Source organism: Cyrtonyx montezumae, unplaced genomic scaffold, assembly GCF_038088225.1.
Source record: "Cyrtonyx montezumae isolate F1298 unplaced genomic scaffold, pur_monq_1.0 scaffold_13, whole genome shotgun sequence".
NCBI classification, from domain to species: Eukaryota; Metazoa; Chordata; class Aves; order Galliformes; family Odontophoridae; genus Cyrtonyx; species Cyrtonyx montezumae.
In genome coordinates this window covers 11,671,110-11,698,540 of record NW_027071859.1, presented here as the reverse complement: position 1 = coordinate 11,698,540, position 27,431 = coordinate 11,671,110, and the positions used below count along the sequence as shown (strand labels likewise).

The 27,431-nt window shown below is 35.9% G+C and overlaps 1 protein-coding gene across 1 annotated transcript in view; it reads right to left on the bottom strand.

Moving 5' to 3' along the window:
- The window catches only part of NBAS (NBAS subunit of NRZ tethering complex), a 156,911-nt gene that overhangs the window by 84,468 nt on the left and 45,012 nt on the right, over nt 1-27,431 (bottom strand). Inside the window, exons 24-38 of the mRNA XM_065730695.1 lie at nt 26,153-26,338; nt 25,176-25,349; nt 24,329-24,462; nt 23,571-23,633; nt 22,954-23,076; nt 21,560-21,662; nt 20,789-21,012; nt 19,058-19,170; nt 15,223-15,336; nt 9,189-9,302; nt 7,398-7,555; nt 5,644-5,742; nt 3,190-3,357; nt 2,523-2,636; nt 1,809-1,932 (exon numbers count right to left, since the gene is read on the bottom strand). Of these exons, the coding sequence (XP_065586767.1) occupies nt 1,809-1,932; nt 2,523-2,636; nt 3,190-3,357; nt 5,644-5,742; nt 7,398-7,555; nt 9,189-9,302; nt 15,223-15,336; nt 19,058-19,170; nt 20,789-21,012; nt 21,560-21,662; nt 22,954-23,076; nt 23,571-23,633; nt 24,329-24,462; nt 25,176-25,349; nt 26,153-26,338 (2,011 nt within the window). The remainder of the gene's footprint in view (nt 1-1,808; nt 1,933-2,522; nt 2,637-3,189; nt 3,358-5,643; nt 5,743-7,397; nt 7,556-9,188; nt 9,303-15,222; nt 15,337-19,057; nt 19,171-20,788; nt 21,013-21,559; nt 21,663-22,953; nt 23,077-23,570; nt 23,634-24,328; nt 24,463-25,175; nt 25,350-26,152; nt 26,339-27,431) is intronic.

Here is a 27,431-nt window from a genome sequence, read left to right as displayed (position 1 = left end):
CACAAGTACAAAGGTTTGAATGATCAACTATAATTTTCAGATTAGCACTAACTTGCCATTAGACTGAAGTGGATTTACTTGCTGGCCCCCGACCAGACACAAGCAAATCTCTATGTGACAGGTTTTCGCAGAGGTTGTCTGGATGCTAACATTTCAGCTCTTGCAAATACAAAGCTGCTCATCAGATTATTTGCTTCAAATAGCTTTTACCATTAGTTTCTTGCTACTGACAGCTTGATTCTAGTATGTTCAAAATAACCTGGGTACTGCTCAAGCAAACACTGTATAACTCAGACAAAATTTAACAATAAAATCTTTATAAATTAGTTTGTAAAAATCAACATTCTGCATTGTAAACAAAAGCAAAGTTGCCTTTATACAATCTTAGAAACATCTCTACTTAACCAGAAAATAACTAAGAGCAGAAAAAGACAAACAGCTCTGACTGCTTTTCCTTTTCCCTGAAGAATTCATGACCAAAAAAGCTTCAAGAGTACACAATAAAAACTGCATTCTCTTCCACCTTAACATCTCCAACAATACAACTGCCCAGCTAGCAAATATTTATCTTCACCCTTCAGACAACACTCACGACAAGCAACATAGCACCAATACAAGACCAATATATGATTTCATTCACACTTGCATGAAGCTCAACACAAAGCTTCCTGGTTACAAGAATGTACTTAAGAGCAGGAACTTCTTCCATTGTCATCCTTTCTGAGAAAGGACACATTGTACTGAATGAATATATACATACACATTTTCAGGGGGGCTTATGTGCAAGTATGTGTTCACATATCCATGGATATTCTCCTATTGATACAAACACACAAACAAGCACATACACACGAAGACAAAAGACATTAAGTTTTATGTCTCCCAGTATAGTACTATGGGAATTCTCTAATATGTAAAAGCACTGAGTTTAAATTGGAGACTATGGATATTAGCAGGATGCCGCACTGTCCCAGCACACATCATTGCCAAACTTACAAAGACTTAAAATCACTCAAACCACTGTCAAATTTGAAGTTCAGAAGAGGGATTAAATATAAGAGGACTAGCAAAATACGGAGGACAAGGAGTGATGAGCAAAGTGCCAACAAACATACAAAAAATATTTTCATGTTATGATTTTTTTTCCATTTCCTGTGCACATCTTGACTTTATACTACAAGCTTGTTTTGGAAGGAAAAGTAAGGAAGAAAACGTGACAAACATAATTTACTAATACCTCGGAAGTCTCAACTCTTCCAAAGTTTTCTTGTTGTCAAATGCAAGTCATCAATTCACTTATTCATGGTACAAAGTTTTCCACTAATATGTGTACTCAGCATATTATAAGAATCACAAGTTCTCCAAGTGACCGCTGTGTCCTTCACTAGAGGCAGCTGTAGCACAACTTATACTGCCAAGGTATAATTATTACATAGTAAAACTACAGAAGCTGTAACAAAGAGTAGCACCATATCCATACTGGTTTTCTTACTATGGAGCCACTCCTAGCTGTTATCATCAGCTACAAAGGAAAAAGGCTATCCTGGATTTCATATTTAAAAATTCAAGTTTCTACTGAGTGACTCCTTTTAGAAACATCACTTCTCAAAAACTGTATCTACTTCTGTTAAAACTACTTACCAACTCAAGAAGTTACACTATAATAATTTGCACAAAATATCAGGACTGTACTGAAAGCATTATGTACTAGTCTCCACATTTAACACACATCCAAAGCTTCTCCTATACTTACTATATTATAGGAAGAACAAGAGTGAACACACACACATACACCCTCACATTCATACCTTCAGTAGTTGGAAGAGGGTCTTTTGCTTCACTCCTCGTTTCCGTCAGTTTCTCTGTTCTCAGTAATACTTCTGCAAAACTTTCTGAAGAATTGTTCTGGTATGTGCCATAGCTGATTTCAGACTAGAAGTTAAATATGATAACTGATGCATGCACATAACACTCTGCAGTTACAATTCTTGATCTCTGTTCTTGCTTTTGCTCTAATTTCTCCTTAATTCTGGAAATTTATTTTATTTTATTTATTTATTTTACAAATTACACAGAATAGCTGAGGTTGAAAGGGACCTCTTGGGATCATCTTCTCCAACACCTCTGCTTAAGACAGGGTTATCTAACACACTTCACAGGATCACATCCAGGCAGGCTTTGAATATCTCTAGAGGACCAGACTCTGCACCTTCTCTGGGCAACTTGTTGCAGTGCTCAGTCATCCCCGCTGTGAAGTTTTTTCCTCACATGCAGACAAAACTTTGTGCTTGTGTTTGAGCCCTTGCCTCCTGTCCTGATGCCATGCACCAAAGTCTAGCCTGATACTGTTGATGTCTTCCCTTAATATATTTTTTCACATTAATAAGATCCCCCCTCCTCTCTATTTTAGCACAAAGTTTTAGATCCTTGCACATCAAACAAATAATCAAAATCCATGTAATCATTTTATTATAAGAACTAGAAAAAAAATAAGATTCAGAATTTCTGTAACTGAAACTTACTTCTGCAACATATGGGTCAGCAAAGAGGGACTCATAAAATGGATGACAGCCTTGCTTTTCCACAGTGACATTTTCTCCCAGCCCACTTTTTAATACATCTCCAAGTTCTTGCCCCTGGGGGGGAGAGGGGAAAAAAAAAAATCAAGGTACAGCTTAGTCATAAACAAAATCTCAATAAAAAGCCTCTAACTGCTATTTAGAAGGGAAGCATCTGAAAATGCAAATATTCCTGAATTCAATAGGGAGCAAAACAAGCGACATCCTACACAAAGATTTATTTTTTTTTAAACACACTTAAAAGTGGCAATGCAGAAACTGGTATCACAAATATAAAATATCCACTCAAACAATACAGAAAAACTGAGAATAGCTCTGAATATAAGTTAAGTACTAAAATCATTGACTTCACTGTGCTTTATGCCCTGAAGTTCTGAGGTTGAACCAACTATGCCTTGTCACACTATGCTAAAAAAGCAAGAAAAAAAACTAGGAAAAGAAACCCTTTCAAGCACATTATTTCACTGGGATTAGCTTGCCAACAGTCCCTTGATGTCAGCAGTTAATTTATTAGAGGTCATCAGTTGTCAGGTATCTACAAAGAAGCCCTCCTATTACTAACATAGCAGTGAATATGTAAACATACAGAGACATATCAGCAACCCCTTACATGTAACGGTCGAAGATAAGTCAGTGATTTCTTCCACCACTGACCATCACTGACAGCATGCAGCATGGCTTTTGTAGTCATAGTTGTGTTAGACAACACCTTCATGGTTTTTGTTGTTGTCCAGTACAACAAATCAGCAGACTGGCTAACAGAGATGTTGGTATCATCCTGTGAGCATATCCAACACACAATGATAAGCGTCAGACCCATGCTTTAATTACATTAATTATCTAATGCCAAAACACATTAGAATTTACACACAGTATGTTAATATGCTGTATTAATAACTTATTTTAACATTCATTAATTTAGGCAACAGCTGTTGTAAAACAAGTTAAGTAAGAGTTTCGATCTGAAGTGAGTAGCATAATCAGTAGAATGTTTTGCCTCTTATTCAGTTGTAATCCCATGTGTCCAGATACCAACTGTGCATAATTCCAAAATTTATCATGGCAGTGTTTTAATTTATGCACTCAGCAATTATAAAAAATAACATCTTTCTACAATTGAGAACACTAAACATGCTGAGGTTAATTTTCAGTAATTCAAGCAATCTCATAATAAAGACAATCATATTAATAAAGGTAGCATTTATTGAGTTCTCAGTAAACTGTAAACACTCATCTCCAGAGAGAGTGAAGAAGTATCAAGATTTTTATCAAGAAATTCTGCACTCAACATTTACAAGGTAGACAGAAATAAAATAAATCTAACAGAATGCAATGAAGAATACAAGAACCTTGCCTATTCTCAAGCCTAGGACATTTTTGCAATGAACACACATTTTAAGAATCATAGAATGGCTTAGTCTGGAAAGGACCTTAAGGATCATCCAGTTCCAACCCAGCTGCCATGGGAGGGATTGCTGTGACTTTTTGCAATGACTAGTTCAAGCTGCCCAGGGCTCCACCCAACCTGTCCTTGAACAATTTCAGTGATGGGGCACCCACAACTTCTCCAGGCAAACCATGCCAGGAGCTAACCACCCTCTGCACATAGAAATTTCTTCTTAACGTCTAACCTAAATTTCCCCTCTTTTATTTTAAAGCCATTCCCCCTTGTCTTGTCACTATTAGGCAATGTAAAAATTTGCTCTTGCCCCTGCTTATAAACTCCCTTCAAACGTTGGAAGGGCACAATGGTCTCTTTATGGTTTCCTGCAAAACACCTTCACTCTGTTTCAGCAGACTGAAACACAATAAAATCGAAATTCTTAACATACAGGACAAAGAAAGCTTTCTGCATCAGCTCTTTGTCATGCAAAGTATTTAATTAATACTCAAAACATCCATTTGGTTGATCTGTGCTAATTATTTTAGCCACGAAAGATTTATTTTCATGGCACGCTTTATAAAGTTTACACATTGGCATATAAACACATAATTAGCATGGTAATGTAAATACCATCTCCAGCACCACACAATATAAATATTCCCACCCATACAGTAAACTTATACAGCTTTATCTCCAATGTTTCACTTTTCCTTGCACCTAGACATTAAATAGGCTGCAATTCAACAATTTTATAAAAACAAACAAAAAACAGCCTATACAACACGAACCAACTCTTTTTTCCCTTCTCTAATTTTCTGTATTTCTTTAAGGGACTTCCTTCTCACCTCCCACCCCAAGATTTGTTCAACATCTAAAGAAAAACTTAATTAAACAGAAAATATAGAGGGAAAAATAAAAGTGATCTAAACTAAACATAAAAGTACTTTTTTTCCCAAGAAGAACTTGAATTTAAAATTATCCAGACTCCAAAGTGGTAACAAGAGAGATTCATTTCTTTCAGAAACTGAAAATAGCATCAACTTTAAAGAGAAAAAAATTATTCCCAATTGTACATGTACAAAATTAGTTAAAATTATAAACTTGAAAAACAGAAAAGACTTTTCTGCTCCCCTTCCCTTATTTCTACAAATAACTCAGGGTTGACGTACCATCCAATTTTGCACACAAAAACTATTTCATATGCAGTATCTGAAAGGTAAAGAAATAATACACCTCATGATACATAGTATAAAGAGAAAATGTTTAACTCAAAATATTTTTGGGTTAAATACATAGAACAGGCATATTTTCAAGTGTTCTGCTTTGCAAGAGGGACAGACAATATATATATATATATATATATATATATATATATATATATATATATAAACCAACTTTAATGTGTTTTATTTGGTTAAGTTTTCTTGCACTTCCTTCTTGTCCTGCCTCTAGGTTTACTTTTTTTTTTTCCTATGCTGCTAAGATTGCCTATGAAGAAACAAAACAACACAAATAAACAAATAGGAACTCTTGAACCCTTAAGAATCAAAGAATGAGCAGCCTTAAACACTGCACTTTTGATGTAGCACACTGGCAGATATTACTCACACTCAAACTCAGCTCTTCAGCATAATACAGAATAAAATTATTATTGCTTTGAGAATTCTCTACATACATTACCTCTGTATTCTTGCTCATCAGTAAAGAAGGTCCTGAGGTATTCACATTCTCACCTCCTTCTGCAGGAAGCAACTGGTAATTCATAGCATGATAGAGAATCTACGGAGACAGAAAAATCTCTTACAAATTAATCAAAATATAATGTTTAAAATACCAATACCACAGGAAAGCCAAGAAATTCAGATGCAAAAGCTTCCATGACAGAAAAACAAGGAGGAAGGAGGCTAAAAGGGTAGGGAGAAAAAGAAAACAGATGTATTTGACATCATCTTACTCATGTAGTCCCAAGGAAAAAATGACTTTCCCATCACTCTGAACTTTGTGCAATATTTTTTTCATATTATGCAAGAATTGTCAGGCTTCTTTTTAGACTACACGCACCCTTTTGTACCATGTAAAGTAAAGGACTTCATCAAAAACACTCACTGAAGGAACTGTGCCACTGAGGTATCACATTAGCAAGCCACAGTACAAAGTTCTACAAAAGAAACTCTCAGTCCTTTAGTACCATTTTGTTACTAAGAGCTGCTGATAAATATTTTTTGCATTTCTCTATCTATACATATATAAAGAGCACATTTGGAAAGAACACATTAAGTTTATTAAGGAAGAGCACTGAAAAAAAATATATGTAGCTTTTGGATAAAGTAATTGCAGAAAAAAAAACCTGATTAACCATGCTTTGATGGAAATCTTGACTTGGGCTTTGCATCCTGAGGTAAATACCAAATAAATAATCATCACTGCATCCTTGAAACAGATCATATTGAACTAATAAAGAAAACCATGAAAACAATTCAATACCAAGCTTTGTGAATGAAGAAGAGAATCTTGTTCCTTTAAAAAGTGGGATGCAAGAGGCTAATATTCACTGGCACTATGTTACAACTAAGGAAAAGAGGAAAAATACACCAATAAATGGGCAATTAATTGACAGAATGCTTATCACATTTTGCTTTACACAGCATCACGTATTTTATTTTAAATTGTGCATATAGGCACATAAGGGAGGAAAACATGCTTTTATTTTTATATTGCACAGGTATCAGTTCTGCAAAGACTCCATTTGTGTTTGAGCTTATAACTGTAGTAGATACCTACCCAAAAATGAATGCATGCAGAAGCAAGACTTTATTTCAAACATTTTGCAGGATATCATTCTGTTATTTCCCTGTTACCAAAGTTGTAGACTGCCTTCACGTTTCCTACACTTTTCATGCACATAGTTATACAAGCAATTTTATAATGAAAAGGGATATGCACTTGCAGTTGTATTAATTAGATTGTATGCTATTGCTTCCCTCTCCCCCTTGTGTCTTCAGAAAGAACATAAACCTTCTAAGATAGTTGCATTATACAGAAACAAAAACAATCTATGAAAAAGGTGTTTAATTAACTTTTATGTAATGTAACTTAATTAAATACCTACAATGTATAAACAGGTGACAGATTCTGGATCATTAGAAAAAGAATCTAGACTTATTTGCAGATAGAATGCTTAATCAGACAATAAATTAAAACATTAGAAGTACTGAATAAGAACTTCTACCTGAGGAGGTATCTTATAAAGAGCTTATAGGAAAACTCATGTTGAAACACAACAGTGAAAATAGAAAAATAGGGTAGAACAAGTATAAACTTGCTGCAGTGGGGGTGGCAGGCAGACAGACTTCAGAAACAGAACTGATCAGAAGTTCCCTTTAATATCTTAGTACGCATTTAATTGTATTTAAAGAAGTTTCAGAAAGACCTACCTGGGTTTGCAATGAACTGCTCACTCCCAACAATGCCTCTATAGCACTTGGGGGACAGTGTGTCAAAGCAAAAGCCATGAGTTCCTGACGCATGCCCAAGTCATGATAGCCTTCTGACTGCCCAAGCTGACTGCATACTTCCCAGCTTTTAGCATAACCTACAAAGGAACACAAAACTTATTTCTGAGCAAGCTTCTCAAGAAGCAGTTTCCTCACTGAATGAGATAAAGGAGGGTATGCGGTACTGCTGTCAACACAGTTCCTGAGAAAGGAACTGCAAAGGCTCCATCAGATCGATATAGCTCCACTTCAGACTGACCACACTGACGACTCACTGCTGCCATGTTGTAAATATCATTACATCAAGAATCTGTAAGGCTACACACTACACTTTTAAAATGGCAGTAAGAATGTACTTCAGAGCATAATACTAAACACATTACAAGAACGGCACTCTTAAGTGAGCAGCCATTATGCGACAATGCTTAGAAGAGACCTCGTGCTGTCAAGCAGCAATGAAAGTAGAGAGAGCAGAACAAGAATAAACTTACTGGGGTGGAGGACAGTGGACGGATAGACTTTAGGAAATAAAAAACAGCAGAAGTTCCCTTTAATACCTTGCTAAGAACTATCAACTGATAAATTAGAATAACATCAATTCATCTGTTTTTCCATCCTCTCTCAAGCTTGCGGGAGAAAAGACAGAGAAATAAAACCTACATTCTTTAGTATCTCAACATACATGTCCTTTATTTTTATTCATATCCGCACATATAAGAATTACACAAATAGCACAGATATGTTAATTGCCTTGACAGAAAGTCATATGAAAGACTTGCACATTAACCCACTTTGAATCCTTTATTAAGGGCTCAATGGAGAGCAAGTTTTGGTGGCTGAATCACACAGAGATGACAGCATGCCCCTGTCACAGCAAAGACCCTTTCAAATGCCTGCCCTAACAGATTTCAGCAGTACTGTCTGTGTCTACCATGGTGACTACATACAACAGAGAACCAGGGTCCTGTAATATTTGGTAAGAAGCAGAAATCAGTGCTTAGTACTAGATTCTACAGTACTATAAGAGTATTTCATAGGAAAAACTAAATTAATTATTCCTACCCAGCTGTCTAATGAAAATTTTTCTTAATTATTTCAAGCAGTAAATAAATGGGATAGCAATTGCAGAGAACTTTTGCAAGCTGTAGCAGCTTAGAAGGTTATTGAAATGTATTCCACAAATAATTTCTCAAAGAAGGGTAACTGTGTATCAGCAATATTGAATGCATATGGACAAGAACAGGGGCTGGAACTAGATCATCTCAAAGGTTGCTTCCAACCTAAACCATTCTATGACTCCATGATTCTATGATAATACCAAAATACAGCAATTGGAGGATTTAAACAATTTGACAAGAAAATAGACTTTTTTTTTTAAACGAGACAAAAAAACATTGAAAATTCCATTAAAAATGGAACTCCTAATGGGATAAACTTTTGAACTTCTGACACACACACAAAAAAAAGGTATACATTTTTATTTGAGAGACCTAAGCAAACCAAATTCTAAAAAGACAATGTTACTCCAGAAGATACTGGGGCTTATTTTGTAGATCTGTGACATAAATGAAAGTTGTTATATTTCATTCCACACCGACATGCACAGCTGACATGCTGACTTGCACAAAGTAGCTGATTTTTTGAATGAAATGGATCAGTCTGAAGTAACATACTTCAGAGTGAGCTTTCCAACCACCATCACCCCATGACATCCTTTTTATTTTATTTCACCTGCAGTCATGAGCTCTTGGCAATGGATACTAGCTGCTTTGTAGTCCTGAAAACTGAGAGCTTGTTCCACTAAAAGGATTAAAACTTGACCCTTTCTCTCCATCTGGTCATCTCCTGTAAGAAAAACGGAATATTTTTATTAATGAATTGGAAGCAATAATCAATATAAGCTCTCTACTTTATTTCTTAAGAGAGCTATAAGTGACAACATGAGAAGATTACCTTCTGGAATTATGTTTTCTTCTTAAAAACAAAATAGCAGTTTAATACTATTTTTTAAAGAAGTTGGTTTCATAGTTGGTAAAGAAACTACACCACAAATTAAGTCTAGGTTAAGAAAGTGTTTAGAAGAAAAATATATGCTGCTTCACTTCCATGGTGGCCAAAAACAAAAAGATTACAATTGATTAAAGAGACATACAAATCCTAACACGAACTTCTTTGTGTTTCAATTGTGAAAGAACAACAATTTTGACATTTACAATTATGTTTCGTTACACTAAACATAGTCCTCAATTTAAACTCCTACTTCACATTGCAAAGGATTCCTAAAATGTGGAAGACATGGATACTTAAAATTCCTGCCCTGCTAAATTTAGAGTAAGTACATTCTCATATCATATATGCATCTTGGTCACTAGATTATCTAACAATGTAATGCCTCTTCCCCAAAGGATGAGTCAAAAGTAACGCTTCAGATATTACTGACATCTTCTGAGCAAAGTTTCATTAAGAATTTCTGCAGACAAGTGTCCTGACCTTGATTTCAAGACATCAGCACTTGCAAATTAAAATTTAATCAGACAACTAATCTCCTTTACAAAGCTAGATATAAGAAAAGATGTTATTTGTATTGATTATCACATTTTACTGGGTCTTTTTTTGTTGTTTTGTTTTCAAGCTTTTTTGTCCAAACTGGAGTAAACACAAGAATTTAAGAATTATTTATTCTCCTTACACCAGTTGCTCCAGTCTCAAGCTAGCTTCCACATCCATGTGCTATTATTCACCTTAGTTTAGGACAGAGAGATGTCAAGAAACTGATTAAATGAGTAGATTTTTCACTGTAAACTTCTTGTTCATGTTTCTCTCCTCTTATTAGGAGGGATTTTACAGAGTCAGTACTGACAGTCAGTGGAAAAGGGCATTATTTTATGAAAATATATTACTGCAACCTGTGAAATAAATATTTCAGAAGGTTAAACAAAGACAGTTTCAAAACCATTTAAAGAGTACATGTTCTTAAATTACTTAGCTGTTCTTTTTAATTATATTTTGCAGAATCATCATCACAAGCAAAGCAAATTTGTTTTAAAGCTTTCTTGAAAGATAAGATGAGCAAGAATGACATTCCAAGAAGCAAAGTCACCCTAATTATTACACTCAATCAAGACTCCCATTCTCCCAGCACGCTGCAACTAACACAGCTGGGAAAACACTTCTACTTCCCTTTTGGCCTCTTGCCCTACATAATGACAATGCTTGGTGTTGCAAATTAATCACTCCAAGGCTTTTATGTTGCAAAATTTTGCCCCATGGACCCTAGGAACTTCTTAGCCAGGCAAAAGCAACTACAGCTGACAAAGAGTTCTTGTCTACAAAATCTAGATGTGACCTGTCACTCTGAAAGCAAGGGATTATTTTTGCCAGTCACCTTACGACACCTACCTACTTTATTTTGGCAGCATTACTACTTACGAAGTTAATTATCTAAACAGCAGACAAAAAAATAGGCAATAGAAATAACTGAACTATCGTTATTTATGTTTCAACAAATTCAAATAATCATCACTATTTATTAGTGCTCACAAATCAGTGGGATTGGAGGAAAGAATGGAGGAACGCTTTGAGCAAGGAACTGCTTTCTTCTCAACTGAGCTTGATTAGTCATACATTGACAAATATCCTCTCCCCACCAATTTAGCTAATTAATTTTGATGCACTAAATACTCTGCATGCTTTACAAAAGGACGAGTATAAAATACACAGATTGTTTTCCTTCCCATCTACGGCTATACTTTTTCATCTCATCTCCATTTTTCTCTGATTTAAACCCCCCATTATCTCGATGCAAACCGTAGTTCCTTGGAACAGCTGTGGGCTCTGACACAACTGGTGAATCCCCTGCAATACATAGCTCAAACCCTTTTCCATGGCTTTCATTGTCTCACCAGTGCAGTCACTTCAAACATGACCCACTGCAGATGAGCAGCACGTTTTCATTCATCTATTCAGACATGGTTAAAAAAAACACTAGCTCAGCTTCACGACTCCTCATTGGGAGGAAATACTTAATAATCAAGCTTTATAAAAAGTGAAAGTCTTCAAATCTGAGTTGTTCCTCCTGCCATTTTGCTAGACATGCAAAATTTGTAATATATCCCATAGTAAAGACCACTAAAATGACAGCATTATTTTGTTACATAGTAATTCTGCATTAAGTCGATTGTGTAAATCTAGATTCAAACAGAACTTTAGAAACTGGAGAAGATACAACAGAATGTATTTCTCCTTTATTAGTTACAGATGTGTGTGTGCATACATCATAAAAAAATATGTATTTATATTCTAGGGGTTAGTCTGCTCAGTAAGATTTAAGTGTCTTTTAGGTACAAAGTTTATTTCATATTCTTTTGTTACAGTGTTCAGCCTTCAGATAGCAGAAGTTGACAAAAGTAAAGATGGCATTACAGAAAATCTTTTTATTTAGTTGGAAATTAAGGATGTTCAAAAAGCCTGAATCTGATCTAGATCATTAAAAGGACAAAAAAATACTAACAGGCTTCTGGGGTAAGACACGTGCTGTATTTGTGACCAGAATAAAGAAGAGAACACTATCCTGAGTAAAATCATGTTTTGAAAATTTTTAAGTCAAACATAATCATCTGTGAGGCCACAAAACATCTGCATGGTTGTTTCCACATACATTAAGTGAAAAAAGTCTGCGTTGAGAAAGGTGAATTTCAAAAGTATGGTTTTAGTTGACTCGGGGATATAAGCAAATCTTAAAATTACTGGCATTAGTGTACATAGATTAAAATTAATCAAATTATCATAAAATTCTGAGGAAAGAGCACAGTTAACAAATATATTTCTTGACAATTTGAATCAGAAATCTTCACAATAAATAGCAATGTTTGCTAGATCTAGAGGTGAGGTGACCTCACCTCTGTACCTGGGAAGATCCTGGAGCAGATCCTCCTGGTTACCATGTTAAAGCACATACAAAATAAACAGGTGACCCAAAACAGCCAGCATAACTTCACTGAGGGCAGATCTTGCCTGATCAATCTGGTGGCCTTCTATGATGGAGCGACAGCATTGGTGGACAAGGGGAAGGGCAACAGATGTCATCTATCTGGACTTCTGCAAAGCATTTGACGTGGTCCCTTACCACATCCTTCTCTCTAAATTGGAGAGGTATGGATTTTAAAGATGGATTGTTCAACGGATTAAGAACTGGTTGACTGGCTACAGCCAAAGGGTTCTATGTCTGGGTGGAGGGCAGTCACAAGTGGTGTTTGCCAGGGGTTGGTTTTGGGACTGGTGCTCTTCAATGACATAGATGATGGAATTAAGCACACCCTCAGCAAGTATGCGGACAGCACCCAGCTGAGCAGTGCAGTAGATACATTGGAGGGAAAGGAAGCAATCCAGAGAGATCTGGACAAGCTGGAGAAGTGGGCCCACGTGAACAGGACAGGGGTGGTTTAGGGTAGATGTTAGGAGGAAGTTTTTCACTCAGAAGGTGGTAACACACTGGAACAGGCTGCCCAGGGAGATGGTGGATGCCCCATCCCTGGAGGCATTTGAGGCAAGGATGTATGTGGCTCTGGGCAGCCTGGTCTAGTTGTTGGCAACCCTGCCCACAGCAGAGGGGATTAAACTATATGATCTCTGAGGTCCTTTTCAATCCAGGCCATTCTATGAAATAATTCTATGATCTCTTGATTTCTGATAAGTAAAGTTTTCTGTTTTTTTTCTAACTTTGGATTGAAAACGGAACATGAGACTTAGAACACCTGCAGATCCCTGACTGTGCAAGTTTGCTGGCAGTCATGCTGAGCACATTTGCCCTCCCTCACTATGCCCATCTGTAAAATTCAGATAACACTTGCACGTCTAATTTAGAGGAGGCAGTAATGTAAAGCTTAAGTAGAGTTTACTGTCATTAATCAAACACCTTAAAGCAATTAAGAAACTAGCTGATATATCATTACCTAAGCAGTATTTTGGAATTTATTTTTGTACTTATCAAAGCTATTACTTTCTTTCAATGTTGCTCTCTAAAATAAACTGTAATCAGAACACACCCTCCTGAACCTCCTTCAGGATGACAACTACATGCACTTTACCCTGGCGTGTATAGCAGATGAATTCTTTTTGAATTGAAATGAAAATATTAAGTTAAATATTGTGTTTTGTGTAGAAATTTAACTCATAGTATCTTATAAGCTATGTGTTTTATCTGTTTTAATATATCATATATTACAGAATCATAGAATTGTTTTGGTTGGAAGGGACCCCTAAGATCATATAGTTCCAACCCCCTGCTGTAAGCAGGGACACCTCCCACTAGACCAGGTTGCTCAAAGCCCCATCCATCCTGGCCTTGAATGCCTCCAGGGAGGGGTCACCCACAGCCTCACTGGGCAACCTGGTCCAGTGTCTCAACACCCTCACAGAAAAGAATTTCTTTGTGATATGTAATCTAAATCTTCCCTCTGACATATCTTTTCCATTGTTTTCTTTCTTTACAATCCAGTCAACTCAGGAGGTCAATGTCTTAACTTCTGTATCTCTACACACAGCCATACCCAACCCCTTAAATATCTCCCTCCCTACATATAATTTTAAGCAATAACGTGTTGCTGGGAATTTTTCCAAAATAAATAAATCAAAAAAGATGTAACAGTTGGAGAGAGAAAAGAACTAGTAAGCATCCACCAGTGACGTCAGAACACACCCATTTTACATACCATGCTGCAGGTGGCAACAAGGGGCACCTTCAGCTGTACATTATTTTCAGTTTTATCAAGTGCTTTTCAAAATTCAGAACGTCTACCAGAAACATTAAGTAAGCTAAAAATACAGTACATACTAGGCACAACACATCAAGGATTTTTGCTTCTTCTCTTTTTCCCCTTTCAAAACCACACTCACCATTTCCTACTTATTAAGGAAACACCTCTAATTCTTTTGGTAGAACAGGAATGTACAAGAAAAAAAAAGTGGCAAAACAGCAATAGAAGAAAAAAAAAAAGCCAACAAAAAAAGACAGTCTTTAAAAAGACAACCCTGAGTGATAAATTATCAGGAGAATTTATCACTTTCTTCTCTGCTTCTCAAAATAGCTGCTAATGCTCGAATAACCCACAAGCAATATGGAGGACTCAAGTTTAGTTAATTAAGAAATCTAATTTGTTTTTGGAATTGCACTTCTCTGTCAAAGTAACAAGCCAGCTGAAAAATAAATAAACAGATAGCTAATATACTAAGCATTTAACCTTTGAAAATGTTCACTTCTTCGAACATACATTAAGCTAAACTATTAGTTTTAGTGCACAAACAAGATACATACAGCATAAACAGAAGTATAAATTTCAATTGTTAGACAGACATCACCATTAGGGATGACTTTTTTCCCCTGACATAAACATGACTGTTATTAAATTGAACTACTCTGCTTGACATACAGAGTAAGATTTGCTAGAAATTTAGTTTTACCAAATGACTATAAAAAAAATATTCTCATCCACAACGCCTCTAGTCTGAAATAAGCTTTTATTCAAAACTGAGATTAGACAAGGTTGCTCTTATTTGAGGTAGTAAGGGAAGGTCAGAAAAGTTGATGATCAGCTTGCAGGTAAAATATTTCATTTAAATAAATTATTTCTTTCTGACCCACTGACTGCTTTTCCAGATGACATTTTAGTGATATCCTTGAACACACAATCTAACAATCAGCTCAGATGGCCTAGAGCGTAACACAAATCTATGCTTTATTGCAGTTCAATGTCTTATAACAGCTTACCTGCAACCCTCAGCAAATTTGCAAGTCCCAGGAGCTTAGCAGACTGCTTATAGTTTGTTGGCAACTGGGAAAGACAGTCCTTGACGAGACCAAGTCGATCTGAACATAAACGCACTGTTAAAAGAAGAACATGTGTTAAGATACTGTTGTAAATGAGCCCTACTGATATATTTTTCTGTTAAGCAATATAGACACAAAAAGATTGCTTGGGAGTATGGAATAAGAACATCATCTGAAAAACAGACCAAAGACAATTGAGGAAATGTATGCGAGTAAAGGTATAAAGTTTTTAACACTGAAACGTAACTGGCCACAATCACTAGCTTCTCAGGCTGGGATGGGAAGAAGATGAAGACATAAATTAAAACTACATTTTTAAACTTACCTGAGTAATCATTAAAAATCACTAAAAATATATATTTATATAAGGTATATGTCATTTTTGCAATTTTCTCAAAAAGTCTGCTAAAATAAATGTGAGCTTTCTTTCAGAATGTCTCTAATAAGTAGGATTTCACTCTCTACTTCAGTGTGGACAGGATACATCATACACTGAAAGAACTCACAAGCAAAATCTTCAACCTAATTTTATACAAGCAAAAATTTTCTGAGGAAGTGGAGGAATAGTCAGCACACCAACAGCTAGCATTAAACACATCCTAGGAAGTTTACAATTAGTACTGTCTCAAAAAAAAAGATAATATAAAATCTAAAATAATCTTAATTACCTTAATTGTATAATTTCATATCATGAGCAAGGAGAAAATTAGAAAGGCAAAAGCTGAGTTTGAATTCAACTTGGCCGCTGGGGTAAGAGAGAACAAAACTTTTTTCAAATATATTAACAGTAAGAGGAGTGCTACAGAGAGTCTCCATCCTTTATGGGATGGAGAGGGGAATGTGACCATTGAGGATAAGGAAAAAGCATAAGTTCTCAATGTCTTCTTTTACACCCTTCTTTAATATTCAGACCAATTATCCTTGGGGTACTCTACCTCTGACCTGGAAGTATCAGATGGGGAGCGCTATAAAACACCCACAGTAGAAACAGTGAAAGACTTACTACTCTACCTGTACTACCACAAGTCCATGAGGCCAATGGAATCCACCAAAATTGCTGAGGGAGCTTGCAAACATGATAGCAAATTCATTTTCCATGATCTATCAGCATTCGTGATCAATTGGAGAAGTCCCAGAGGATTGAAGGCTTGCCAACATGACTCCCATCTACAAGAAGGGTTTTAAGGGGAATCTGATACACAGGCCTGCCAGTCTGACCACAGTGCCAAGAAAGGTTATGAAGCAGATCACCTTGAAGATCAGGTCTAATCAGTATGAGTTCCTGAAAGGCAGATTCAGTTTTGACCAATCTGATCTCCTTCTATGATCAAGTGAGTCATCTAGTAGATGAGTAAAAGGCTGTTGATATGGTCTACCTAGACTTCAGCAAAGCCTTTGATGCTGTCTTTCTTAGTATTCTCCTGAAGAAGTTGTCAGCCCATGGCTTGGACAGCAGGTCAAGGGAGGTGATCCGCCCCCCCCCAACTCTGCCCTTGTGAGACCTCATCTGGAGTACTTTGTCCACTTCTGGGTTCCCTGGTACAAAAATGACAAGGATCTCCTCGCAAGTGTCCAGCAGAGGCCTACAAAGATGATAAAGGGCCTGGAACACTTGTCTTGTGAGGAAAGACTGAGAGACCTGGGTCTGTTCAGCCTTGAAAAAAGAAAACTCAAAGGGGATCTGACCCACATCTATAAATATCTAAGGAGCAGTAGGCAAAGGGACAAAGCTGGACTCTTCTCAGCTGTGTGTGGCAATAGGACAAGGGGAAATGGCCACAAACTGAAGCACAGGAAGTTGCGAACGAACGTGCATGGGAACTTCTTCACAGTGCACAACAGAGCACTGGAACAATTTGTCCAGAGAGATAGTGGAGTCTCCTTCTCTGAAGACATTCAGGACCTGCCTGGACACCTACCTGTGCAACCTGGGCTAGGAAGCTGCTTTAGAGTGGGGGTTGGACTCAATAATCTCTAGAAGTCCCCTCCAACCCCTACAATTCTGTGATTCTGTGACCTGGATGAGAGTACTGAGCACACCCTCAGTACATTTGTAGATGACACCAAATTGCAAGGAAGTATCAATCTACCTGGAGGTAGGAAGGCCTTCGGAGGGATCTGGACAAGCCAGATTGCTGGGCTGAAGCCAATAGGATGAAGTTCAACAAGACCAAGTGCCGGGTCCTTCACTTCATCCACAATGCCCCAGGCAATGCTACAGGCTTGGGGAAGAGTGGCTGAAAGACTGAGTGGAAGAAACTGACCTGGGGGTGTTGGCTGATGCTCAGCTGAACATGAGCGAGCATTATGGACAAGTGGCCAAGAACTGATCTTTAATGTTTAGTGACAATCTACCAAAGTAAGTTGGTATCACTTGAAGTCTTTCACTAACATTTAAAACACTGTTTAAACATTCTTAGATTAATTTGATTTATGAAGATACTGAAAATAGGATAAGCTTGGAGCATCAACGAAATTACTGCCAAGATTTCACGTATTCTAATTAGGAAAGATTAATTGTTTTACATTTTTCCAATACAATACCATTACCACATTCCTGTGTTGGTTTTGTTTTGTATTTTGTGTGTGTGTGTGTGTATGTGTGTGTGTGTGTGTGTGTGGTTTTCATTTATTTATTTTACTTCTTAAAGATTCCTTCATGTCCACAAATAAAAAGATGGCAATATGTATGCACTGGCTTAAAAAGTCGACTAAGAATTTTGCTCTAGGAGTCAATTTTGCTATACTGCAAGATCTAGAAACCAGACTCTTTTCTGTTCTAAAAACTGTAAGATTTCCAAATACCACATATGGAGCATCAGTTCACTTTGAAGGAATAGGAATACTTGTAAAAATAAATAAATAAAGAGAACAGACAGAGAGAACTAAAGTAACAACAGCCACTAAGAACATTCATTTTGTTTTCCACAGATCTAAACAGCTTCACATAAATTGCAGTATTTCTCTACATAATGACAGAAGTAAAACACTATGACCAGCAAATTTCATTGGTGCTTAGAGCTCTTTTCAGCCATCTCTTTTAAAGCACTTTCAATACCAATGCCCTTACAGTTTCATATCGTTGCCAACATACCATACATCCAAGTTTTACTGAAAGACAAGTAGATAAGCTCTCTGATATTTCCTTCAGTTAGAAAAGCTGATTTCTTGTTAAAAAAGGCAATGAATTACACTAGCCTGGTACAATAAATAATAAAATATACAACACTAAATGCCATTTTCTCTTTCATCTCATTGTCAATCATCTTTTCTTTAAAACTTTTGTCCAACATCTTTCCATATTGAAGTAAGAGTTAAAGAGATTTAAAAAGTTTTAAACATCTTCAAAAGCAATAGCTCATAAAAATTCACTTATGTTGTCACTCTGTATTATACACTCAAAAATGAAACAATCCAGTTGAGACAAGAAAACTGCCTACGGATCAAATGGTTCTCTCCTACTCACTATTTTATAAGTCATCAGCACATGACTAAGCGTGGACTATTTTGCAAGCAGAAAGTCAGCAGTACTGAAGTCACCAAGACCTTTCAATACTCTATAATTGGTAATCTAATTAAATGTACTGAAAGAACTACGTTCAAGAACACAGATCCTACATGCAACGATCTTGCCTCACATCACCTTAAAAAATTATTTAAAAGCTGTTTGGAGGTACCCTGTACTTGCTCATGAAACATTTACAAAATAGTAAATCATTTGCCATGCATATTTATGCGATTCAAAAACTGTATGAAGAATTAAAATATGTAGTACCTTGTAATGGTAGTATTTTAACACCAAATTCTTCAAGGTAGCCAAGAGCACGGATGAGATCTAACTCTTCCTGAATAGCATTTGGACAGTCTACAATAAGCTGCAGACAGCATCTAAACAGGGAGGAAACAAGCTTCTATGAAAACTGTTGGATAAATCAAAGAATAAATTCACGAACGAAAAGAAAGTATAAAATTGTTTACAGAACTAAGTTCAGAACATGAAAACACAGGTGATAAAAGTCCTTGTAAAACGTTGTTCTGAAGATAAATTATACAATAATAAACACTACACTACTTTGAAACTTTAAGTAAAATATGCATATATCCGTCTAATCATAAGTATAATCAGCTTTTAAATAAAACTTTCACCAGTAAACCACGTTCGGATGTATCTCTAGGAATATGTATTTGAAGGAAAAAAAATGTTTTCAGTAAAAAGATATATATACAACTAACATATAGTAGATACTGTAAAAGCAAACACCTTCCAACTTTGACTTAAGGCAATAATGCCTTTAATTATATAAACATGTGCATCTGCATCCAAATATGTGCCTATTTGAGATGGGAGAGGAACAAGCTTTAAGTCATTAGGAAAAAAGTCACACATTTTCCATCATTTTCCAGTTTAGTTACAAAGAACATAACCCTTCTACTCAAAGAAATCTGTGAAATATTATTTTAAATCGTAAGAGAAAATGTGTTGTAAATCTATAAAGTTCTACAGTAGCAATGTTTTACTGAGAAAAAAATCCTAATTTGAAGAAGTACTCATAAAACACTTGACAATTACTGTACTCAGTTAAAATCTAGTTTGATTCAGACTTTTTTCTAAGAGTGCTACCACACATACAATACCTACTGAAGGTCAAGATGAATTCCTATCTTGGGAGGAAGAGAAACAGTTCAATCTTTCTTGTAATTAGTACCTAAATGTACACTTCTAAGTGAAAGTAGTATTTAAAAGACATTTCTTCTTTTCTAAGTGAATACAAGTAGTTTTGTTAGGTTACGTTTATGATGTTATTAGGTAAGGGCCCCAAAGGAAAAGAAAATTTCATTTAGTTTAATTAAATTCCAAGAATAAAAGGGAAAGTATGTCAATGGTGAGACAGATCTGTATTTAAAATATTTAGAATGAGACAAAGCACCAAACTTTTACAAAGATAATGCTTGAATATTTTACGCATTTGTAACTACACTGTAAAAGAAAATACCTCCATATCTAAACTTACACAATAACATATACAAATACTTCAACCTCTACATATAAACTTTTGTGAACTGTAGCCTCTATAGAATGCTGCAACTCCTTTCTCAAGAACTATTTGGCTTATTTCTTAACATAACAAATAACAGTATATTGCCTCAAACGAAGTCTCAGAATCAGGGAAGACTAATATAAAAAAAATAAATAAAAATTGAAGAATCCACAAAATGTTATTGTCCAACATAGTAGTAACTAGGGGGCTACACCTGCAGTTCAATGTAGTAACTTGGAAAAGAGTCAAATAATACAACATTTCTTATCCCTGCTGAAAGACTTGCACATTTCTTCTTCCTCAACCTGAAATCTGTAACAGATCATTCCAACGACCATGGGCCTGCCATGACATACACATGCAAAGCAACATGTGTAAAATAAATCTTACACATACCTTTCTCTTATCACATTGTCATATATCATCTTATCATATTATCTTTACATATATAATAGTTGTAAATATACCTGGCCAAATCCATACAGCTATCATTCAGACTGGTTGATGAATTGAAATATTCTCTGCTAGCAGCCAGAACTAGTTCAATACTTCTTCCATAGCTGACTTTGTACTGTGGCTTCCCTTTAGATGAAACTGGCTGATCTACTGACCAAATACTGCAATGCATCATTTGTCCAGCTAAATGGATATTGTCTATGCTGCTTGAGCACAGAAGACTTTCTGCGAATATCTAAAAGAAAGAATGATAAATTAATAATATGCATATCTAAAAGAAAGAATTATAATTGAATAATATAAAGCAACAGTTTCAATAAGCCAATCTGCATTGCATGGAACCAATTCTTTAGAATATAGGAATCTTTGACAGAATTTTCTCAAATTTATGTGTTTATTAAGTAAAACTAAAAGTAACTAGGAACTACTATCTTCCTCCAGCATAAATATTTACAGTATGAGTTCAGAAAATCTGAGATAAAAAATTTACATCTATGTTCTGAGTTAGTGGGATGTAAGAAGTTGAAAAGGCAATTTAACATTAAGACATTAAAAGGGAAAAACAGTCAACACAATTTAGAAAATAAGTTTAACTCCAGTAAACGATATATAGGATATATATTAGAGAGGTTTTGATAAAATGAATTAACACAAAGTTTGTTGCCACTGAAAATATCACAAAACTGTCAGTGGACAACCAAGTAATAACAGCTGAAACTTATTTACAATTGTAAACAGCATTAAAAAGTTAGTTTGTAGATCACTTGGGAAACAAAACTCACCTCATAGCATGTGTCTGACTGTAAGCATGTATATACTTTCTGTTGCATATCTAACATATCCTGAAGCAATTCTTTCCATTGCATCTCACTGACAGATGGTTGCCTGCAAACATTTTTAAAATTAAATATTCGGTTCCTCACTAAATTTAAAGAGGTAGTTAATATTACAATTCTATCATCTAGAACCTCTTTCTTAAAAGCTATTTCAGTCTTTAATAGAATTTTTTAAACAAAAATGATTTATCAAAAATTTAACACTTTTAATATTAATTATCATTTAATTAAAAGTGTCTGTATGTTAAAACTGTTTGACAACACAGTACCCATTTTTTTGTTTGTTTATTTTCTGTGGGATAAGGCAAAGATTTCTTAAAATCTTTATCAAGATGGCCAAATTGGTTCTTCTAGCTTTCAGTAGAATATCAGAAAGCTGGAAGTGCTATCTCCTTGTTGATCCAACAGCAATGGGATTAAAAAAAGTTCCTAACCACAGCTGAGGATCACTGAAAAGCTGTTTACTGCAGGTAAGGGCAAATAACTCACTGGTTGGTCCCTTCCAACACAAACCATTCTATGATTCCATGTCTGTGTGTAATTGTAGGAGAATATAGAGTCACCAAGGCTGGAAACGACCTACAAGATCACCCAGTCCAATAATAGCTGAATACAGAATATTCAATCTGAATACAGAATGAATATAGAATATACTGAGTATAGAACATAGCTGGAAGCTTATTTTATCCCCAAAATTGGAATGGTATTCAGTTTCTTAACCTACTGGATCCATGGATCAGTGTTAAACCATGTTTCCTATAAAACTTCCCATGTACTATCAAAATGCATACCAATTAAATCACCATGAAGGTTTTTAGACACTGCCTTAAGACTGAAAAAGTCACTGTTTCAAGATACACAAATTGTTTCAGGTAGCAGTTATTTTTTCAAGTAGCAGTTATTCTTTCAAGTGGTATCTTTAGCTTTTGCAAAGCGAGATGTCTCTACAAGAATGCAGAAAAATGCAACAACAAAGTTGTTGTTCTACAAATTCTACAGTTCCCATAAAATTAAACAGGTCTAAAAGAACTTCTTTTACAACATTTAAACTTCACCGTTGATCATTTTGTAGCCAGTATGCTTTTTAAGCTAGTTGTACATAAATGCATCAAGAGAAGTTTGAAGTAAGAATGAAGTTTTGCATATGTGGAGAAAGTAGCCAAAACACTAATCACGTTAATTACCAGTTTAGCAAATGTGTTTTATGCACTCCACGTTCAGTTTAAACACTAGATCTCTATCATAATAAAAAAGTGAGGTACACTCTCAAAGGTTAAGTACTGTTCTGTTCCCTTACTGTCATTTCCCCCTTTATCTCCAATCCCTCTTTGAATACTAACTTGCGACCTGTGTGCCTTGTCAGCCTAATCATCAGCTTCCGTGCCTCTTCAGCATTATCCTTGGTGTCTTTCACAAATGAAACAGGTTTCTGAAGCCCGTGTTTCTCCAACAGCTCTGACACACTGTAAATAAATGGTAAACACTTCTAAATTCTGCACAGCAGCTGCAGTAGTCTTGATGCTTTATCAAATAATGTACTGCAAATCTAAACCTTCTCTGTAAAGTGGTCAAAAAAAAAAAACTGTTCCACTAATACATAACACCAACTATATAACGTGACAAAGCATCTTCACAGCTTCTAGTTTTTGACTAAAGAATTATACTGTCAAGATAAAAAAAAATAATTTCCCCAAGTATTTTAGAAATAACCTTCCCACCACTCCAGAAAGATTTCCAAAATATTAAAAAAATATTCCAAGCAAAATGTTTGCCAAGTTTTATAATATTTAAATAGCTAAAACATATTTTTTTGCATTCAGAATATAAAATCTTGCAAACAATCACTGTGATATCCCTGAAAAGAAGATGAATGTTCTTGCTGCTATTTTGTCATAACAAAGTCCGTGGCTATGCCTAGGATTCATGCAAGAAAGCATTATTCTGGAAAAGTAAATACCTCAGAATTCGCTCCAGCTCATCTACTGCATCATGAAGACTGCTAGTTTTATCTGATTCAGGCCTGCAAAGATATACAAGCATTGCATATGTTAGAGGTCTTTTCCAACCTTAATGATTCTGTGATTCTAAAAGCACTGTTAAGTTTGAAGTATTCCTTGATTAGAATCAAATAAATAGTTCTACTGTAAAAAAATTAAGTTTGCCTCTTGCTGGAAAGATAGCTAAAACTAATATAGCTCCTGAATCTCCAAAAAATATGGCTTATCCTTAGACCATTCACAGGATCTTCCTAGATGTTGAATATACTGGGAGAATAGGCTTGTATCTTCTATTTGCACTTTCATTTCCTTTACAATACCTGCCCTTCATTTATGATCTTTCATACAAAGACCTCTCTCACATGCTAGTAAGTAGCAGTATACTCTTAAGAGCACAGCATCACTAACTGTAACTAGACAAGCAAGACTAATACAACAACACTACTGTTTGGGCTCAGTTCACCAACACATAAAAGCCTAAAATAATAGTTCAGAAGTTTTGGTCTGGACTACTTTAAACTGTCTACTGCCACATTATTTGGTAAAGGTAGTACCCATGTGCACTCTCTACATGAAAGGCAATAAAATGCAGATAGGAACAGAATATTCCAGTTAGACTACATATCCTTTAATGATGTAGTAACTATTTTTAAAATATTTCTTCAGTACAGTTCTTAACATCTAAAATAGTTACAAATAATTAGCTGATAATGCTTACCCATAACCTCTTTGTGGAAGGCATTCCAAAATATCATAACAGAGAGCAAGCTGGTCATCTCGTTCGCAACTATAAATACATTCAAGTGCTGTAATCATAAGCTGGTCTTGTTCAGGAATAATTTTTTGCTGACACTAATGGGAAAAGAAAGTGTTCCATTGTATGTTTCCTTTAGTTAATTAAACAGTTGAATTTCTTTTGAATTTAAAACATATTTACTCCAAATAATTGCCTCCTGATTGTAATTAGTGAGTCTCTTAGTAACAGCACAATGAAGTCCCTGCTGAAGCTACAAAGTCTGAAGCACAACTCAGCTACTTTCCCACACTGCTGACACTGGAAGTAATACTGGTGTTTCATTATCCTCTGCTTGAATTTGAGAGGTGAAAAGGGTGTAGGATCAGAAGAAGAGAACTGCTGCAGACATTTGTCAGATCTGTTTAACTCATAAACACTATCAATATATATAAAAAGAGCTATATTTTTTCTTCACTGGTTGATTTTTGTCCATACATTTACTACACTCAATAGTATGCAAAAACATAGTATGTAGAGTAAACAATTGTCTTTTTAGCATGAAAGCATGAAGTGATTACACAAAACATACCTTCCACTTACAACCACTGAACTCATCTCCTATTACAGACTCGAGTATATTTGTTGCATTCATAAGAGAAAGGGACATTTATGTTTTCTAAAACATAACAAATGCTGAGTCCAAGAGGAAAGGAAAGAACATAGTTTGTTTTCTAAAGAGATCATCTATAACCCTATTTTTGAATTCAACTCCCCAGAACAAGAATTTTCCAAGCAACCAGCAGAATCATCTGGATGGTTGTATACTCACAGCAGGTTTTGAATTCTGGAAAATTTTCAGAGGTAGAGTTAGGTCTTCCTTTGCTAATGTCACTAAATATTCTTTAAAAAGTGAGTTTGCCATACCAGGAGACTGATTTTCACAGCGGTGAAGAAAAGGGATCATCCATTGATAAACATTCTTCACGTATTTTTCATCAGAGGACTGGAAAGCACAGCAGGTTATAGAGAGGGCAACATTTTGGTCAACAAAACTCAAACAGTCTCTACATCTACTACAAAATACAGCTGAAGCCTGACCTTCACTACTGCTGCACAGACCACTATATTATGAAGTACTGAAACAACAAATTGTCTGTCTACTATCAGTGACATGAGAAGACCAAGTTGTACACGAGAAAAGCCCTTTACTTGATGAAAGGTGTCATTGTATTCCTACAACTTCAGGATGAGTGAGAGATTTGCTTGCATCCCTATCAGGGTAGCATTACTTTCAGTATGCAAGAATAAGTACACAAGTTCTTTCCATTAGAATTTACATATTCTTGGAACATTTAACATCTGGTTTCATCTGTAGGCATTTTCTAACCTCTTTCCTGTTTTGACACTCCATACACAGGCTGAACACAGTGGTGAAAAACTAAAATACACTGCAGAGGCAAATATTAATTTTTTTTTCCCTAACTTTCAATGATCATCAACAGCTACACTGAAGATGTATTGAGGAAGGACAGTGAAAAAGCAATTCACAGATTTCACTAGACTGGATTTATTAGATTTACTGATGCTCAATTCCATGCCAAGAATACAGAACCTGGTCTACAATTTTTGTTTTTACAACAGAACGAAGAAAAAAACCACCAAATGTTAGAGTCAAATTGAATTAAAAATGGAGGTTCATCTAAAAAAAAAAACAGTCCTTAGCTGATCTTTACACACATGCAAACTAAGGTAACCTGAACTACTGGAAATCACAGCATACTTAGTGATCTCTTCAAAAATACTTACATTCTTCATCAACAGTCTTAGCTTCTCAATGTCTTTCATCTCTACTAATTCCTTCAAAGTTAAGGTTCTATCACCATCAGTCTCATATACTACTGTCTCAAGAGTGATCAGATTGTCACAGAGAACCTGCAGACCAGGGATATTCCTCTCCATGCCAAGACGAACAAGGGACAGAGCACAATCCACCTGGAAAAAGAATTAAAAACCCTGCTCAATGACCATTTGCCAAAAAATAACTTCAAGTCTACTTTACGTTCTGTCTGCGTGTTTATTTTCTTTCACCATTCTCTTGTTTAATAGGCAATTCTGAGATCCTAGAATATTTCACTGCCTGTATATGCCGATACGGATTGCTCTTCTTAGATTTGTAAGACCATATAAAATGCTTAGTCTTGGTGGATGATGTCAGTATAGACCTTTTGCACCAGGTGTACCTTACTGATAGACGTGACCTAGGGGAATACTATTTCTGATTAGTTCTGTAGGTTGTGCAGAAATAAGGTACCTCAACTCACTCCATAGATCATAAAGAATTGCTTAAAACTGAAAAATGACTCTACGTTATGCATACACCTCTAAATTGAAGAGACGTGGATTTGAAGGGTGGATTTGAAGACTTATCCACTATTGGATAAGTCATCAGTTGGAAGGTCACAGCCAGAGGGCTGTGGTTAATGGCTCAATGTCCAGGTGGAGGCTGGCAATGAACACTGTCCCCCAGGGGGCCATTTTGGACCCAGTACTCTTTAATATCTTTTTGAGTGACACAGATGATTGCATTGAGTGCACCCGTGGCAAGTTTGATGATGACAGCAAGCTCAGTAAAGCAGAAAGAAGGGATGCTGTCCAGACAGACCCTGATAAATTCATAAAATGGGCCCTTGTGAACCTAATGAGGTTCAACAAAGCAAAGTGCAAGGTTTTGCACTTGGGTTGAGGTAATCCAAGGTATGTATACACACTGGGAGAAGATATCCTTGAGAACAGTCCTGCTGTGAAGGACTAAAGGAAGGGGGATTTTGATTAGATGTTGAAGTTGTTTTGTTGTTTTTTTTAGGGAGAGAGTGATGAGGTGCTGGAATGTGTTTCCCAGAGAAGTTGTGGATGCCTCATTCTTTGGCTGTCTAAGGCCAAGTTAAATGGGGCCCTTGGCAATCTGATCTAGTACTCGATCTAGTGGCTTGCAGCCCTGCATGTAGCAGGGGTGTTGGAACTTGACGATCCTTGAGGTCTTTTCCAACTCAAGCCATTCTATGACTCTATCTGTAATGCAATATGA